Below are 20191 nucleotides of genomic sequence, written 5' to 3' on the forward strand. Positions count from 1 at the left end.
TGGTACCCCGGCAAGGTATGTGGCACTACTCTAAAAGTAGCCTCGCTGGCTCCAGTAACCTTGCTTTCCTAGGTAGATGAAGGTAGCTCTTTGCTTATACTTTGGTGTCCTTGTCTATAATGGGAAACTTTTTTTTTTTTTCTTTTTTTTGAAAGATCTTTAAGCTAGTTAGGCTTGGCATGTTTCAGCTATTAGTATTTCCAAATACATTTGAACTGGGCCGGGTCAGAAATTTTGTCCAGTTTTATTCATATATTAAATATTTGCTTTCTAAATCAATTCAGAAGTAAAGAACTAAAAATACTCAAACCCACAATATTAAACACTGGTCTAAGTAGCTATTTATTTATGACATGTGACACCTTAAAAGTGCTCTCCTATGTTTAATCTGGCTAATTTTTTCCATGTTGTGATATGTAGAGCCATCATTCTTTTCAAACAAAATATTGAAAAAAAAAAATTTAAGATCGTCCAGTAAGTACAAAACTGACTAGGAGTGAAATACAAGAATTAACATTGTTCCTTACTGCAACAGTAACCATATAATTGCAGGCTTACTGCCGCAAAATAATTTGTATTCAGGTGCAACAACTAGTTTTCAGGGATTTTATAGTACCAATTTTCTTCAAGTTCTCTGTTCATGGGAGCAGGTATACTGAACAATCTGACCTTCTTAAATTAAATTCAAATTATGATTTCAATGTACAAACTCTTTCTTCTATTTGTCTAAGATGCTGAGACACTGGATTTAGTTCTGATTAATTTAGTTGTATAAAACAGTGACTTCCTCTGCTGAAGTAATTGAAATTACACCAGTGTAAAACAGATGGGAGCCCAGAATCATGTCTGCATTGATTGAGGGTACTTTACTAAATAATATGCAAAGTATTTCAGAAAAAAATATGCTGCTATCCTAAAAGCAACAAAGCACACAATTGCAGAATATTATTATTGTTTGACAGTATAACCACCTATTTTTTTAGCTTGAGTTAATATGAAATGTTACTAAGCAGATGCTTGGTCCCTGCTCCAGCTGTCGTGGTTTGCTCGAGGGAATCTGGGAGTGAATCCCCCTATTTCAAGGAAATTCCCCGGCAGTGTAAAGCCAAACTTATGACATCCATTCTCCTGCCTCTTTGTGTAAATCTTTCCAACGCTGCTTGTAGGCTGAGACTATGAGCATTATTTTTTTTCAGAGTATATGGGTAAGAACAGACAAGGTAGCAGTATTTCAGGGACATGCTTCTTAGCAGATTTGTCAATTCCCACTCTGAGTGTGAAACGTATAGCTGATTTCTGTCTTGTAGTCCCCTACGTCTAGGTGAGTGTCTTCTGCCCACGCAGTGCCACAGCCCCTCTGCTGAGCTGTGATTACTCATGGCAGCTATAGCTGCCCCATCTGATCTACTGACCTGACGTAAGATGCATCGTATTATGATACAGAAGCATGGCTGAAGTGGGAACTCCAGCTGCCAACTCTCTACCTAATAGTGACCTTGCACAGAGGAGCTTTCTCTGATTGTGGTTTTGCATCTCTCCCTCCTTTTTTATGACCTGTCATGAAACCATATCATGTGGTAGTTCGAGAAGCCTAAGTACTCATGTACCAAACTCAGATCAAAATGGCTTTATTGAGCTGAAGTGTGCCTGCTCCCTGTTGTTCTTTCCAGACCAAGCACATGGTAGCTAGAAGTCTTCTGAAGTTAGTGGGAAACAGGAGAAATCTGTGATTTTCCGCAAGTCAAATTTTTCAGCCATCCCCATCTTTTGCTCTGGGAAGAGCTTCTCTGAAGCTACCTATGGCTGCTCAGCCAACACAGCATTATGCAGCTTTCTGCAGCAAACCATTAGCACATTCTGCCCCAGTTTTACTTAACGTAACTCTCTCGCTTCACTTACTTAGCTCTGCAATAGCCCGTAGGGCACTTCATCACCCATAGCAGTTGCACTGGCTGTGTGACCTCTTAATCTGCGGATCAAACTTGATCTGTAGGTGCTCTATTTTTAGCATGCAAAATCAGAGGAAATCCAAGAAGGTAGCTTAGAAGTGGACCATAGCATATGTTGCTCCTGAAAAATGAAGTTTAGCCCTGCAGTCATAATCTATTGGTTTTCTTCCCCTGGCTCTGAGGGAAAGTGGCTCCAAGTCACACAGATCAAATCTCTTTTAACCTGGTTACCTTCTCCCAAATATAAAAAAGATACAACCCTGTGACAACAGCCAAGACATGTAGAAAAACCTTCTTTAGAAAGGCAATATTTTCACAAGTGACTGAAAAATAAGCACCACGTAACTCCAAAGAAGATCAATGGTCATTCATGTTGCCTACCTTTAAACTTGTACAACACAGATGCCTACATCCAAGCTAGTCATCTACAGTCTCTTTAAGGGGACTTGAGAAGAGAAGTAATCCCTCTAGAGCTGGTCCCCTGGACCCATTTAGACCCGTCGGTCTAATACCTTAGGTGGAGCTGGATGGGCCTGACCTTCCCTGCTGACTATGAAGCTGGATAGTTGTTGAGTTCTTGACACTTATATTTGGTTTGAAGCATCATCTATAGAGACTGCTGAAGCAGCGATATCAGTTTGACTAGGGCACTGTCTGGGCTTTGGTAAATGGTATTCACAGCAAATTTGAAAGGGAATGTTTTAGCAATGTGAGCGTGACAGGCTTCCGTACTGATATGTGTAAATAAGGCAATTCTGCACAGACTTCCACAATAATGAGTCATCACAGAATTTGTTTGTTGAGGAGCCAGAGCACCTGTTTGTCCCTATTTTAAAATGACTCCTTTGAAAAGAATTTATACCATAAACAAAAAACCCACAATTTAAACATTTCCCATTAAGACTGCATGCGTAAGGAGAGTTCGAGGGCTTTTCCTTTCTTTCCTGCAGTAGTGGAAAAGTTTCAGCCCGTTGACTTCAGGCTCAGAAGAAGAGCTGACAGCCAGCAGGAGGATTTCCACTACGATTCAGCACTATCAGAGCAACGTCAGGCGTTTTTCATGATAACATCAATGTGGATACAGCTTGTGTTTCCTGATTTTTAGTAGGAAGTAGCTTTAGTATATTCATTAAAATCCTATTGATTTTGAAACAGTGTTAAAAGATATGCTTAGGTACATATTACTAGAAAACGTTTACTATAATTCTGTTTTAAAGCTGTATGCTAGGCAAGCTTCTACTAACAACAGAAGGCCTGTTTCAACTGTTCTGAATACCCTTGTCTTTACTGGCAGGTAAGAGAACTGAGTGCCTTCTGGAGTCACAGCAGTGCTTCAAAGCCTGTTTACATTACATATTAAGGTGCTCTATATGATCCTAGTTTGCTGCATTGGTCAAACCTGTAACTCTCAGCTGAGTAAAACCCCATTCTCTCAGTAGTCTCACTAGTCAACAGTTCAATAGGGAGGCTTTTTATGTAATGGAATAGGAGTCTTCAGCAAACACCTCAGTCTTGGCCAAGTTTCATATGAAAATCAAGCTGCAAATTCATGCAAGTGAATGAACTTCTGGACTTAGGTTCTGAGCTAAAATCCATAAACGTTGTACTTTATAATGTGATTCACTGCACTGGAGTGTCCACATAATCTCAGACAGGATGTCGGGAATTGCCTCTGCAAATTCTGTTTATACTTTTGAAGAACCTGTGGAAGCTTGAACAATTCATTTCCATCTTTCCATTTCAGTTCAACCCCACCTGCTACCTTTCTTCCCCCAAAAGGCTCACTCTAATTCCCCATTGTTCCACAGCCTGGGTTCTTTCCATATAAGTGTGAACCCTTAGTTATCTTAAGGGCATCACCAACATACAGACTTTCCATAACAGCTCAAGGAGCTCAATAAAACAAAACTTCAGTACTCACCATTGTGCAACATTGATGGGCTCAAGACAAAATATTACCATCCATGTTTTACTTAATTAGCAGAACATTTCCTGATATTAAGAAAGATAATTAGAAAATCTGCTTGATCACAACTTATCATTATAGGTTAAAAGTACTCTATTAACTCCTCTCTGGAGTAGATTTGAGCTAAGAGACACACTTAATGGAAATAGAGTTGCAGAGAGATAAATGTGGTTTGGTTTCACTGGCTCAGTTCCTCTTGGAGGGACTGAAAAAAGATAGGGGAAGTAAAATATGCTGATGGTACGCACCTGGAGCCTTTCCTCTGTGTTTAAGAAATAAAAGTGACCACACAGTAGATCTCTCTAGGGTCCTCACCCTGGTGGTTCATCACCAGGTCCAGAATCCAGATGACACTTTGTTAAAGTCAGAGGTTTCAGCTGTGGGAAGTTGCCTTAGTTTCTCCAGACCATTTCTGAATTTTGAGCATGCAAGTTCCTTAAAATACAACTCAAACCCAAAGGATTTATTTTTGTTTGGCATCATGTTGTAATCTCATCTCTGAGCACTAATTTCATGTGTGTATACTATAATTTCATGTGTGTATAATAAGGGAGTGTGTATGTGTGCATGTGCGTATGTACGTAAACATACATATAAAATAATAGTGCCCACACTAAGTGAATCCAGAATACCCTTGAGTTTAGATACTACAGAGCTGTGGTATCTAAACCAGAAGCTTCTATTACGTAGTCTGTATACATCCTGATGATGAAAAATTCTGGTTGGAGCCTATGGCTGTGTCAGTAATATAAATGTTGCACCAAAACAGTATTCTCAACTAATACTCTCTTGACTGTGAAGACACACTAGGAGTCTCACTCAAAAAAGTCCTGATCATTTAACAGGAAACACCCTTCAGAGCAAAAGTCTGTTGAGGATATAGTTTTGCTCTATGTGTGTGTGTAGGGCTGTTATGAAGATGGGATTTACACCAGCTTTGGGGATAAGACACAGAACAATCTTACATTTCTGTGTTGCCAGAAATCATATTTAAAATGAAAGTTCCTGGATGTGGTGCTGGTGACACTCTCCAGCTTCATTCACAGGGTAAACTACCATGATGAAAACCAATCCAGGCCTTACACAGGAGTTCTCTTGTATTTCCTGCAGTTACATAATTATTTGACTTTTGTCAAAAAAAAACCCAAACCAAAACCCAAAGTTAAAGCAAAGGAATTTACTGCCAGAGACTAAATCATTGTAATGGTCTCTCTTGACTTCAAAAATATTATAATGAATCTCTGTACAAATATTCTTTTTCTTTTCAACAACAATTAAGGGAGCATAATTCTGATATTTAGATGAAATATTGAGCCTTCTGAACATGGGTTATATTTATGATGCAGTCATCAAGATGTATGTATTGACTTGTGGGAATGAGGACAATGATTGTGCATTTTCCTAGACAGGAGGCAGTAATTTCTGTGACTAATGAAATAGCCTGTAATTTGAGCAATTGGAGTGTATTCCGCCCAGCTGTGCCATGTAACATCTGAAAGTTATGCCACTTTTCTGCATCCCCATTTCCTCTTATGCAGGAGTGAGGTGTTCTTTTGTTAATTTATTAATTACAATCTATTACAAAGAATCCCGCACAGCTGCGAAGCTGTGATGTGGACTTTCTGAAGGTGCTCCTAGATTGTAGTATCCAGATCTAGATTATTGAAATATCATAAAAGGCTCCTTTTTTCAAAGTCACAACTGAGTTAGTTTCCTTTCTGTAGGTGTCAAACTTTTTCTTTCACTTTGCTGTCACTTAGGTGTGCATTGTACAGAAGAGAGACACCAAGAAAATGTATGCCATGAAATATATGAATAAACAGAAGTGCATTGAGAGAGATGAAGTTCGAAATGTTTTTCGGGAGCTACAGATAATGCAAGGCCTGGAGCATCCCTTCCTAGTCAATCTATGGTAAGGAAACCTTTAAAATTCTATCAGGGATCTCTTGTTTTCTCCTTATTGCTGAATCAGTTCAGGCTATGGAAGGGTGGAAAGTATGAAAAGTATGAAAAATTTTTGATGTCCTCTTTTTTAAAGTTTTTTAGGTTTTGCAGAGGGTTTTATGTTTCATGAATATTTTACAGGTGCCCTTTTGCATTAGAATATTTAAGCATCACATTCACCTTTTCGTTTCTGGTTCAGTTTCTCTCCAGACTGTTACAGCAGTGTGTGGAAATGTGTTATTCTGTTCAGCTTCATAATTTCTTTTTGATAATACCTGGACAAAACATCTGTTATAAGGCTGTGGAATATTAAACCAAACAATTCAATTACATTTTTTTTCGTTGATTAAGAGAAAATTCAAAACTCAATTACTCTTAAAAATGGCTGACATGGAACAACAGAAAAGCATCTTTTTGTCACCTGGAATTTCTCTTATCTTCCCTGTGCTAGCCACTGAATGCCTTGGTCACATATGAGTGTGAGAAAATGTTGGTCAAGTAATGACTAGCTTCAGCTACACCACCAACTTAAAATATTTGCTGGCTTTTATGTAGTGATAGTAGTAATGGGATGCAGACTTTTTCTCCCTTATCTAAAAATGACCTACACTGTTCAAAAAAAAGGAGACATAAACCATTATGACATGAAAATTGTTCAGTTCATGAATAGCTTGATTGGCTGCAGATGGTCACAGTGCAAAGAGACCTTCTGTTTTGTGTTTTAGTTACCTTACTAGAGGTCAATGCCTAACCTACAGTCTTTTGCTCATCTTTTATTTCACGCTTGACCTGTACAGGTGAAAAATTTCTTGTTGTCAACTTAACAGCTTTCATGAATTAAAAGCCAAATTGTGTTCTGGCTTGAGTGAACACAGCTTTAGTATAATTGCAGTCACTTATACCAACAAAGCATTTGATCCCAAAATTAATTCAAAAAGGACCTGATCATATATATATATATCTCTATATATATCTCAAGTGCTCTACCCTTGAGACAAATGATCATACTTGAGCTAACCTAATATCCTGTTGGAGGCTTAAAGAAAAATAAATAAACATTGTGACTGTAATACAAAACTTTCCCAGTATATTTTCCAAGGTTCCAGCAACCTGTACTCTGGGGATTTCTTCACCAAAGATATGGTATCTCTGTGCTTAAGAGTCAGTGGATTTTTCTTTCATGCATTTGTCTAATCTCTTTTGAACTCACACAAACTTTTGTTCTTTATGAAGTGGCGGCAAAGATTTCCACTGTGTAACTAGACACTGTGCAGAAACAGTCATAGGTTAACGTGATCTACAAGATACTTCAGTAAACAACAATGCTGAAGGACTGAAGATCAAATATTTATTGTGAAACAAAAAGTATGCTAGATTCCAATTACTGAATTATAATCAGCTAATTAATATTCTTTCTTGTTTTCTTTTTTTGCCAAAGTTCAAACCTGAAATAAGTAATACCTTAAAGTGCATTGGGTGTGATGATGATTTTTATTGTAAAGAATTAGTTTATTCTTCTCATGCTTCTGAGATACTGTCACAAGATCTCAAGACTCATATGTTATACTGTATGTGTATATGAGAAATGTAGAAAATGAAAGAGAAGTTTAGTACTCTAGAATTAACAAAACATTTTAGGCACAAAGGACACTAGTCAAGATGCTCTAGTGCACTACCAATGTTCTATATTCAATGTCTCTAGCAACTGTTATAGTTGACCAGTCTATCTAGGTTGCTTATTAGGTAGAATGACAAGATTTTTCTTTGAAGGAAAGGCACAGAGGGGGCCTGCCCACCCATCAGATCACATAATAAATGACAGGTCATGTCCCATGGATTAATTTTTTGTCTTAAAGCTTGCGACTCATCTCAGCAGCCAACAATCTTGTCTCCCTGTCACCAAGGTTAGTTTTCAGGTCTATGGTATGAGACAGAAGAACATGCAATAGTCTGAAGACTTACATCCAGATCTAAAATCAGTGCCCACATTCAGGGATAGTCCTGTGAAGATACGCAACTTGCTTGTGCAACCATTCAGCCCCTGCTGCCTTAACATCTCAGTGCTTTGAAGCCTGAAACGCCCATATAGAGCGCATACTTTGGTTCTCCTTAGGGCCAAAACATGAATATGTGACGGTAAAGCTAAGCTAGTAGGTGAAACAGTATCCAGGAACATTCCCGGGTGCTGCCTGATGCAGCTGGACTGCCCTTGGCATGTGCCCGACCCGTGTGAGCTAGCCCCCTCTCAAACAGCTCCTGGGGGAGTTCCAGAGTCAGTGTCCCACAGATCAATGTGGTGTGCCCAGCACCCTTTGGCAGCAAGGACTTCCGAGCAGAGGCATGAGCTGCTCCCTGCCAGCTGGCCTGAGTGCTTGGAAATGCTCCCCAGCATGTTCATCTACCACGATAAGCAGAGTGGTTAAATGAGAATAGGAGAAACTACTGTAGGGATGTCCATCCTTCCCTTTGAAGGTGGGCAACTGTGTAGTCAAACCCCAGAGATATGAGACTCTACTGAGATTCATGGACTCGGACATACACAATTAGAACTGTAGAACATTTTCCAAAAATAATTTCATTGACGGTTAGTATTTTCACCTGGAGTGTTCAGCTCAAACATTACACGTTCAAATGTGTAGTGATTCAAAGCCCTGACTCCAGAGTGAGCTACTGAACTACTGGAGAACCTATATTTCACCCTGGGCTAGCACAGGAAAGGAAAGTCTTGAACCCAAGGCTCCCCAAAATTAATCTAGCCTGCCCCAAATAACTCATTCTTTGAACCAGCCTCATAATACATTTCTATAATTAACCTTGTACAATCCTAAATGAATTTAAAATAGCTTCTGACATATTTCTGGAGTGCCTACACTTGCAGATGTAGTACGTTCCAGACCTCTGAATGCTCTATCTTGACTTCTGCCTGAATTTCAAGATGTTCTACACATTGTCTTCAAATAATGACTTATGTTATTGAAATGCAACAAAACACAAAAATCACAAGTGACCCATGAATAACGGTCAGATCTCTTCTGCTAACACTAAGCCATATGAAGCTTTTAAACATATTAAGTATATTTTATTTATTTAATAATTGAAACTACATTTTATTTGTTTATTTACAACCACGAAAATAGGAACGCTGCAAGTACAAATGGAATATTCCTTAAACATATTTTATGTGTTCCCAGTAATAATCTCTTAAAATAACAGCATTTTCATTGATTTTTTTTTTTTTGTGAATTAGCAGTCTGTTTAATATATTTTTACTTGCAGTTTTGATGCAATAATAGTTTGCATCAAATACATTTACATTGTAGCTATAACTTACACTAGATGATTAGCAGGAATCCATGAGATTTCCTCTTATGAGTCAATTCATGGCATACTAATGGAAAGAAAGAGTTGAAGCTGCATTTCTTCTATAGTAATTGCAGCTAAATTTGTGTTTCATTTTTTGGAGTTAGATTTTTTTCTGTTCATTTCGTTAATTGCATTGTAAATGTACAAATGGGGTGTAAAAGGAGCTACTAACTCTATCTTGTTTCACAAACTGGAATATTAATTTAGGAATAGTTATATCATGGTGTATGGGCAATAATACAGCTGCAGCTTGTGTAAATGTTAAGTTTCTTTTGACCGGGCTGTTTTGGACTAGTCTGTCTTTCTAGGCTCTATCACACTCTCTGAGGGTTCATATCAGTTTTCAGAAATCCTGCCTAAGGTAAGATTTTGGTGACTTAAACTCAGAAATCTCATCAGCCTACTAAATTTAATTGGCATCTCCCTACTTAGCCAGGGTATCCAGTTTTGATTTCCCAAAGATATTCAGAAGTAATTCTGAAGAAGTTATTCTGAGAAGGTAAGTACCCATCTGCCATCAAGAGCTCTGCTGCAGTCCCCACACCAGTAGACAGGCACTGATGCTCTGTTCACTTAACTAAAAAACCCAGTAATCCTTCTAAAGAAAGTCAGAAATTCAGTTATAGGCAGGACTCAGACTAAGATGAATAGTGGTGAACAGCTTTTCCAAAATGGTGCCTTTTACATTCAATTGTCATTGGATAAAAACTGAACAGACTTTATATGAGGAACTGTAGTAAAGTGTGTTTGCACAAAACACTTTGTGGGCTTGTAGTTAAACAGTCAGGTAGTCTGGGAAAAATTGAGGATCTGGCTGCCCACACTAAGGGGAGCCTAGAGCTCATGTCTCCTTCTTTCTAGATGAGCTGACTACTTGTCTGCTATGCAAAATGCAATGATGGTACCAACAGCTTTTTTGATAAAAATGAATCGATCTTATTTGCCCCTTGTAATCTCAGTCAAAAGTAATTAGCCAGCTGGACCAGTCTGGATGACACTTCAAAAGTCTTCAGAAAAACCTACATTTCTCCACTGATTTGAAAGGGAAATTAGACACTTATTTTAGTTGCACTGTCCTTTCCCTTGATTCCTCCCTCCCCTGATCCCCAGTTATAAGAAGCAAGACTTAAGCTTACATAGGTAGCCTGGACCTGGTCTGCTGGTTTTTTGTCTGCAAGGGATATACATGATGATAAAATTAGGGAATTTTATTATCAAAATACTTGCATTTTCTTCAAAGTATCATTTTCTGTAAGAACTTCAGTGCCATCAAAATCTATTTTTTTGCTCTTGGATGAATTGAAATGAAATCTTATCTCTTTTAATTAGAAATGTCAAGTCCCAAATCCATACTGAAAAGCATATTTGGAGGAAACTCCATTCATGACAACATTTTCAAGGGTTTGTGGGACTGTCCCTGACCAGAACTGCTGATTTTCAAATGATAATCATCCAGACCTTCAAGTTATACAATAAAATTAATATAGTGGTAAATCTCCCAACAGTTCCTTGAACTAAAAGGAATACTAACCAAGCACATTAATCTTTTTTTGAGGAATTACATCATCAAAGAGAAAAGCTGGCAACTCAAGAAACAAACATGAAGACTGGAAAGCCCTTTAGTTATACATGATAACAGCACAAAGAAGTAATGAGATATGGGAAAGCAATCTGTCATCAGTTAAATTCTTGTGGAGAGAAAAAGAAGAGGAGTGAAAGTAAACCTTCTGTAGTGGGTAATTCTGCTGGCATCCATCAGTAACCCCAGCATACACAAGAATACGGAACAGCTAATATGAAACAAGGGTAGCATCTCAACTCCAAAAGGTCTATATTAAAAAGCTTTTTGAGGTTCATGTATCTTCTCTGAGCTTTATTAAACTTAGTTTCACAATCTAACTTATAAATCATATTATTTGAAGTATGAACTGTCTTTCATAACATCTGACACAGAAAAGAATCATTCTTCTGTAAATGCTCATAATAGCTTGGAGGATAACAGTGTTTTTCAGGAAAGGCTTGGGGTTGATTTACAACCTTCATTTTAGAAATGAAATTGAATAAATGCTTAAAGATATGTGAGCCTTGTAGCCAGTTTTATCACCGTTAGAGGCATTTCTGATAATAGAGATTCCTTCTTAAAATGAAAAGCAGTCCTGGTTTTTATCAGACCTTTTGTATGTTGTATGTATTTCAGGCATAGATGAACGAGCTGTAGAAATGTCAGCTCCTAACGTGATCCCACCTTGAGACTACAACACTCCCCTTTAAGATCCAGCATTTTATCCTTGTTTATCCTTCCCCAAATACCTGGGTGTCCCCTGGGCAAGATGACTAGTGTTCCTGAAAAGATCCGTATTTTATATATCTTTCTCACAACATACGTTAGGACTGAGCCAAGAGCCAGGTTACTCCCTATGTACCAATGTGGCTAGACTTGTCATTACATGACTTGTCTTCAAACATGAGTAGACTCACTGGCTGATCTGAAAATAATACAGCTTACCACAAAAGGCAGAAGTTTTCTGCAAAAAAAATCTAAATCTAAATGGTTTCTCTGCTGATGTGGAACAGAAAAATGTGAAAAAATTTTGGACCGTTCCTCAAAACTTTTGGAACACTGAAGTCATCTTATTTTTAATAGTCTTGCTTAAAGCTGTTACATCCTTTTTAAATTGTCGGAACAATTTCAAAGGCAGAAGAGGGAGAAAGATGAAGATTTACTTTTGTCAGCTTATAGGTCATTTTCCTAGTATAGAGAGAACAATATGTTTGATACATTTAACCACCCATAAAGAAGTGTTAGCTGCATTCTCAAAGTGGCTCTATATTCTGATGTATTTTTCTTTCTACTCACCTCTGGAGTCTTCACCTATTCAGCCTATGGAAACTGTATGTATTTCATAAGACAGGTCTACAAAAGTACATTACTGCTACCAGCTAGAGTAAGACTAAGTTTCAATTCCAGTGAAAAATGGACCAAGTGAAGAACACACATCGTAGCAAAAATGTTCATTCATTTCTGAATTCACCTAATACCCCAATCTGTCTTCAAAAGAAAGAGGAGATAAAAAAGAGGAAAAAGAATGCTGGAGAGAAGAAATTATTTGTTCAGTCTCAAGTGTTGGATGGGTTGTTTAATGTACACACACATAACTGGAAATTATCAGTTCCTTGTGAAGGTGCCCTTTCTAGAATAAGCTGGGAGGAATGTCACCTTGGACTGCCCCATAGCACAGCTCTGCTCCTCAGACTGGCATCAGAAATATGCATAAACCTACAAACTTAAGGAAGCAAAAGCAGCTGGCCAAGTGTTTGACGGCTGGGTGGAGCTGAAAATAAGCAATCAAGGAGCACCAATTACCCATCAGAGACCCCAAGCACCAAGAGCAGGTGGTTTAGGTCAGTCTTAGGTGAGTTTGCTCAGCGGCTGCGGTGTTTGGCTGTTACTTGCCTTGGCATAATAGAACTAATCAGGAGTGAAAATATTTTATGGAGGATAGAAAATTTCTTTTCTGATATCTAATATGGCCAGCTTTCTGAGCTTCGTGAGACTCCATACTAAAGGCTATGAGTGAAGTCCCTGATCCAACAGAAAAATGACATTATGTTTTTGGAAGGGAGCAGGGGGCTTGTGGTGTTTTCTGTTAGAACACAGGTTGGGTGTTTGCAGCTAGCCTGACTGCCTCTTCAGCAGCAAGGAGTCCTGCTGAAAAGGGAAGTCAAGCTATAGTGATGGCTATCTTAATAGTATGTGGTGGAGCGCCCAAAGGTCATGAAACAACAGATCCTGACAAACATTTGGGTTTCCCGGTGAGTAATGAGGGTGTTCAATGCTCTTGGCTTTCTTTGGTTATACCCAGCTGCTCTAAGCCTGGTTTCTGGGAAGAAAGACTATGATGTTGCCCTCTTTGGCTTTGTCTATGCTAGTAATTTAAAACTGGGGATTCTTCCTGGACTCTTGAACCCAATCTTCCATACTGCTAAATATATTTAGACCCACTCCTAGCCTAGTTGTGGGCTGGGGCACGAGCACCATCCCAGCGGAGGCCGCGGTGCAGCCAGATTGCTCCCAGTGGGCAGCTAGCATGCCATCGCCATGGGTTTGAAGGTGACAGGTTAATAGTCCAGGCACAGACTTTTCTGTGCCATTTGGTCTCAGTGCTGTAGAACAGCCACTGACATGTTTATTGATACAACATACGTTTCTTACCTCTTTGTGAATTTAGCTGAGGTCGTGAACCCCAGGCTATGTAATCCTAGGCCACTCTAGATATCTGATGGGCTCTAAGATTCCTTTCCAGGCAAGAAGAGATTGTAAATCAAGGGAGATATATATATGTATGTGTGTGTGTGTGTGTGTGTGTCTTGCACTGAGCTTAGATGGGTGAACTCTTTTTTGCTATAGAGGGAGCAAAGAGTAAGTACTTTCCTCAAATAGCTACATCATTTCATCACTGCATTAATGTAAATCTGGAATAGGTAAAGATACAGAAATTTTATATCTAAGATTAAAAAGAAAGTCTTTTCTCCAGAGCCTTAGAAGAGATAATGATGGAGGAAAAAGGGCAGGAAAAGGTGGTAAGGCAGCAGGAAGGGTAGGATAATTGGAAGAAGAGAATATAGGAAAGATTTGTCTTGAGTTGTAAATATTCAGGATATTATTTCTGGCTGTGGAAATTACATTGGACTCAACATTGCCAGTTGGTAACCTCTGGATGCCTGTGCTAAATTAACGTTAGCTGTAACAACTTCACTGACTGATTAGTGCATGCTCCAACAGTTACTTATTTTTATGCTGATTTTAATACCCTAAGATACTAATTGCCAGTATTGGGACACTGTCTCAAGTCTGCTTATATTGAATTTTGTTCTGGTGACTAATTGTTTCCTGTGAGAAATTGCTGTCACCTTGGAATATGTATCTTTGGACTTAACTTTAATACGTTCCTCATAAAAACAGGAATTGGCCTTTTGCATAGTTTAAGTTTTGATCCTTTTTGCATTAAAATATGTTGCAATAGATATTTCACCTCATGTGTGTATCACTGCATCCTGGGACCTTCTTAGGAGCCTGTCTTCTGCATCATTCTTACTGAGACAGAGACTTTATTTGCTGACCCATAGTAAACTTTTCTCACAGAAAGCTTTCACTGCAAGAGGAATTTTATTATAATCACTGGTAAATATCAATCTGCTGGGAAAAATAATCCCTTTTGTTTTAAAAATTGTCGGTTTCGGTCAAGTTCTCATGAATTCATGATTATTGCCTCATTCTGCCTTCATGGGGGGATAGCTGCTATCCAAAGCAGACCCTCCTCTGAGTTTGGGGTTAGCCTTGTCCATGTCTCAGGTCTGTGGTGTAGATAGTCACAATATTCCTCTGGACATTTGTGGCAGGGATAAGTGTTGTTCCTTTTTGGACAGAAGTAGAGCTCCAGGGGTAGCTGTGGCAGGGGTATTCTCAGGAGAGCTTGCAGGGGAGCAGGGTTTCAATGCTCTCAGCCTAATGAGATGGGAAAGAAAGAAGAAAAGCCCTTAGACATTGCTTCAGACTCCTCAATTGCCAATTTAGGCAAGCAGTGCTTTTTTTTTTTTTTTTCTTTTTTTTTTTTTTCATTATCTGCTTTAAAGGTTATGAATACCAAACATGATAGCTAGAGTGCGTAATTAGACTGATAACCAAGGTCCTGTAGGTAAAGTGGTTCTCATAATCAGTGGCAGAGTAATGAGTTCATCATGCAAATCTGTTTTCAGGCAGGATCCGTTCTTACCTATGCTATGGAAACTGGGACTGCAATTAGCCTGTACTAAAAGCTCTGCTAAAGGTGGACTACACAAGATGCAGCTCAGCGCTGCATTGACAAAGCTCAACAACTTTGGGACACACATCATATTGCAAAACTGTCTTGGATGCACTTGTAAAATTATCCATAGACATCCAGGGAGTGAATGCAAAGAAGGTGATCATTACAGAATAAAGATAAGTGCTTAACACTTTCATTGCAAAACTTTGATATTGAACAGATCCTATAAATCTACACCTAGTCCAAAAATGTTATTCTTGGAGACTATTGGTGGTGTAATGTGGCTAGGAGTTATTCCTAGTTTACTTTAGAATATCTTTGAGGTTTTAGTGATGATACTTTTAGTTCAAACCAGATAAAACACATAGGTGAATTCCTTTTTATTTATAACAGGTTGCAGTAAAAGTCAAGGCACAAATACTAAAAACAAAACAAAAAACCACCATGGAACTAGCAAGTAATATAAAAATAGTGATAATTGAGGTAATATCTGTGTGCTTCAGGTAATATGTTAGCTCTCTGAGTCAGATCTTTCCTTCTTACTTTTGCTAGAATGCCAAGTCTATTTTTCATGTTGCCAAATATTAAAAGTTGGGCACTTTTTTTGCCAAATGTCCAGAAGGACAGAAGAGAAGCCAAAAGGCTGACTATATAGGTGTAAATAAATAATAATAAAAATCCTGAGTTGAAGGCAATTTAAATTTTGCATTGTCAGAATTGTATTAAACAGAGTGGATTTAAAATGGCAAATAGTGGGATTGAACCAAAGCAGGGAGTTCTGTAATGCATTATTGTTCTAATATTGCCTGCTTGGGGGAATCTTTGCCTTGGTTCATTAAAATTTATCAAAGCTTTTATTATTTTAAAAGTCAACTACAGTTTTTTACAGCATAAGTGTGCTCTTAATTTCATTTTATTGAACTAAAATGATAGTTATTGTACTTGTAATGTGCAGTGAGAAGCTGATACTAACACTTCAGAAAATGATTAATGGTATCCTGTTTCTAAATCAATGACAGCTTTGCAGTGTAAAGTTCTCATTAGAAGAGACTAACTCTCATGTTTCATAAGTACACGCCACAAAAAAGGAGGATTTAAGGTTCCTTTTCTACTAATGTTGTACTTCTTACAAACTACGTCCTGACTGAGGAAAGGTCATGGGCTATGAAGATGACTATTTAAATTCCTCTGCAAAACAGTTGTGGCCAGGAGGAAAATTACTTCTGCCTGACAAATTCTCTCTAACTACCTAACCTAGAATTTCTCCAGGGAGCAGAGGGTAAATTCTGTCTTGCAAAAAGCCAAGGTGGTGGGATTAAGTCTTGTTGGCAAACCAATAAGAAAAATAAAACTAACAGAAATAACTGCCCTGGTTTCAGCTGGGATAGTTAATTGTCTTCCTAGTAGCTGGTACAGTGCTATGGTTTTGAGTTCGGTGTGAGAAGAATGTTGATAACACACTGATGTTTTCAGTTGTTGCTAAGTCATGCTTAGTCTAAAGTCAAGGATTTTTCAGCTTCTGATGCCCAGCCAGCAAGGAGGCTGGAGGGGCACAAGAAGTCGGGAGGGGACACAGCCAGGACAGCTGACCCAAACTGGCCCAAGGGGTATTCCATACCATGGGATGTCATGCCCAGTATATAAACTGGGGGGAGTGGGGGTGGGGGGGATTGCTGCTTGGGCACTAACTGGGCATCAATGGGTGGATGGTGAGCAATTGCACTGTGCATAATTCCTATATTCCAATGCTTTTATTATTACTGTTGTCATTTTATTAGTGTTATCATTATTAGTTTCTTTTTTCTGTTCTATTAAACCATTCTTATCTCAACCCATGAGTTTTACTTCTTTTACCGATTTTCTGCCCCATCCCACTGGGCGGTGGTGGGGAAGTAAGTGAGTGGCTGCGTGGTTCTTAGTTGCTGGTGGGGTTAAACCACGACAATAACTCTTCTTCTTTACCATAGCTTTCACAGGCTCACCAGCAGATGGGTTGGGAGAAGGAGGAGACAAAATAAGCATGCAAACAGAAGTGATAGTAAGCCTGGTGAGAGATGTGAACTTTGGAATGAAAGGAGAAGGCACTTTTCACCTTCACTGGGTACAAAATCTAACCTGATCAGAAAATGTAACCAATATTGGTGTGTAAGTCAGATTCTTCAAGGTCTGAACTTCCTTTACTGATATTTGAAAATAACGAAAGCAGAAGAGGAGATCAGGTTTTGCTTCTCAGGTCTCTCCAAAGAAGAGGAGAGACAAGCTATAGACTTCTCTGCATGCTGTTCTTTCTGTGGGAGCTGAAAACTGCAACCATTTTTTAAAATAACCAAAATATTTTGTTCACCTTGAACTAGAACACTTGAAATACTCCCTTGAGGAAAATATCCTTTATTTGAAGATAATATTCAAAACCAAAATATTCCTTCCTAGAGAAAATAATTTGATAAATGATAAATAAACAAATGGTACAGTAAAAATGGAACAGCATATTCTAAGCTATATGATTTAAAAGAAATTTTAGGAGTTAAGCTTCATAAGGCACTAGGAAAATATAGAGATATAATTTACAAGCTAAGCTATTAACATCCAAAAGGGATAAAATATGCTGTGCTGGTCTCAAGTATTCTCCTTGTTATTATTGTTCATCACTTAGTAAATGGTGACATCTGTAGTTTTGACAGTACAGTACTTCATTCCTTAGAGAAAGGAAAGCATTGCTTCTTTCTAGTCAGAACAACCAGCTCTTTATAAATGACAGGTAGAAAAATTTTCACTTCTTGAAACAGCTTTACTGGATGATCCAAGGTTTATACATGAACAGCTGCATATTTTTACTAGATCTGGGAAGTCTGGTGTAGCACCATCTTCCATTTGTCTTCAACCATGGTCTGCCTGCATCTAGTTTTTAGTGAAGTATGGGTTTAGCCAAGCTACCTACAGTTGTACTATCTTTATTCTAAAAACCTGGTGGCATATGTTGTCTAACAAGGCTCCTATGAAATAATAAGGACAAAAGTCTGATTCTGATCCGTATTTGGGATCACTAAATTACAGAATGACACCAAAGAATCATAGGGTTTTCTAGCATTTGTTCAAGTGGAAACAAGAATTTTAGCTGTACTGAAAAACTGGCACTAGTCATTAGGATATAAAAATATAGGAAGATTGATAAGGCAGGCCTTTAAAAAGTAGTGAAACATTGAAAATGACATTGTGAGCATCTAGAATCACAGAGAGCAGCATGTCTTTGGGACTAACTCTGCGATGGCCACCTTCACACACATGTGCTGTCGAGAAACAAACAGGTCTTCCTTCACATCCCAAGTAAAAAGATCGAAGATGAGCATTTTGCCAGAGAAGCTCTGTGAGCAACAGCCACCTCAGCAGCCTGGGACAGCTGGACAGCACAACGTGATTCACTCAGAGTAACAGCAGGGAAAAATACTATTTTTACAACTCTTTGACCCAGTTCAATGCTGAAGAAGAAATTGAACTTTTCTGCTAGCACTTCTCTGCCAGTAAGCTTATATTTCATTTTCCTCTGAGCCTTTAAACAACTCTATACTGCATCTGTCTCTGTTCCTAATCAATCATGTTAGGCCTTTTTCTGCTCAGCAAGGTCTATTACTCACTTGAGACATACAGAGAAATGCTTTCTCAGATGCAGTCTACTGGGTTTCCTCTCCTGTTCCTCTCAGTCCCACTCTTCTCTGGAGTCGGCTGGCTGGCAGCCCATTTTGTTGTATGAAGGCTGTTGATGTCTGGTGAACTCTTTAAAATGGTTTATTTTAGTTCCTGAAATGTGGCTGGATAAACAAAGTATTTTTAATGTCTCTCTTTTTTCCTTTCTTTTTTTTTTTTTTCTTTCTGTAAATAACTCAAGAGTATCTTATGACCTTTTTAATAGTGTTTTGATATGCCAGCTTCAGGGTGCCCCATCAATAAATATTGAGTTGCCTCTGGTTCCTTCTTTTGCTGTCTATTTAGTACAACTGATGCCACGTGCCCATCAACTGCATAACTAGTGGCAATGGTTGACACTCTAATTCAGATGAAAAAATGTCTTTAAGTAGTGTTGTCACAACCTTTGACAAGCATAGCCTGCTTTAATTACACCCTATATTCATTATTCTGTAACTGTTCTAATGATCAGTTTCATTTCACACTCTCAAAAGTCTTTTTTTGTTTGCTTTTATCTCTCTTACTCAGGAGACATCTGAAAACTTAGCATGTCCCCAAGGCTCTTGTGCTCTCCTGAGTTGTCTGTGCTCTTTCCCAGTGACAAGAGAAAAACGAGACCCTCCAAATTGTTCTCCAGCCTCTGTTCAAGCAGGGAACCCTGGCTGAACTACGCCTTCTACATCCTAGCAGGCACAACTTGTTTACGAGCTATAGGACACAAGAAACTAAGGGTGCCGTCAGTAGCTTCAGAGTAATGGAGCTGTCAAACGCCGTCGGGTAGGGAGCAGCGCTGTGCACAGTGTTTTCCAGCCCTGTGCACAATTTTTTCCAGCCCTGTGCCCAGAAAAGGGCAGCGGTCACGGCCGAGGCTCCCAGCCAGGCTGACAGCGCGGGGCAGCTGGCACCGGGGTTCCATCACTGCCACAGTCAGGCAGTTTGGTGGTACATCAGCAGAAATCGATAAGCTCCCTGCTTAAATGCTTTTCCCCCCTGTTTTATCAGTTGCGTGTGAAGCGATTCAGTTTAACCTTGGAAAGATGCTTTGTTTTATTCATTCATAAATCCCAGAAGTGGAGGATGTATAGTTATAGTGAAATTAAATGATAGTGTCCAACAAGCACCTCCTTCCCTGAGACATGGTGGTTTTTTTGCATTCTAGAGTCAGTGGTAAAGACAAAATCTTATAGCTAGCCATTGATTAACCTGGGAAAAGAAGTATTGCTCTTAATCTCCTATCCTACTTACTTGGAGAGCTTGATTAAATAATAAAAAGAAAAGTTGCAGTTCAGTTTACAAGACTTACACCCATGCTATCCTGTACTCTCTTCCACATTCCCCGTGAAAACTGAATTTTTAACAGGAAGCTGTAGCAGAGTCATAAAAGCATCATGTGTACCATCATGTCTGCAGAGCCTTCTTCTAAGGACAAATCTAGAAAAGTAAAGTGTGGTGGTTCCTACCTCTTCAAACACTGAGTCTTC

The 20191-nt window shown here is 38.7% G+C and overlaps 1 protein-coding gene across 1 annotated transcript in view; it reads left to right on the top strand.

Moving 5' to 3' along the window:
- Window positions 1–20191, top strand: part of STK32B (serine/threonine kinase 32B) — a 182931-nt gene that overhangs the window by 31859 nt on the left and 130881 nt on the right. Inside the window, exon 3 of the mRNA XM_049794716.1 lies at window positions 5676–5827. Coding sequence (XP_049650673.1) covers window positions 5676–5827 — 152 coding nt within the window. The remainder of the gene's footprint in view (window positions 1–5675; window positions 5828–20191) is intronic.

This window comes from Accipiter gentilis, chromosome 3 (assembly GCF_929443795.1).
Source record: "Accipiter gentilis chromosome 3, bAccGen1.1, whole genome shotgun sequence".
Classification (NCBI taxonomy): domain Eukaryota; kingdom Metazoa; phylum Chordata; class Aves; order Accipitriformes; family Accipitridae; genus Astur; species Astur gentilis.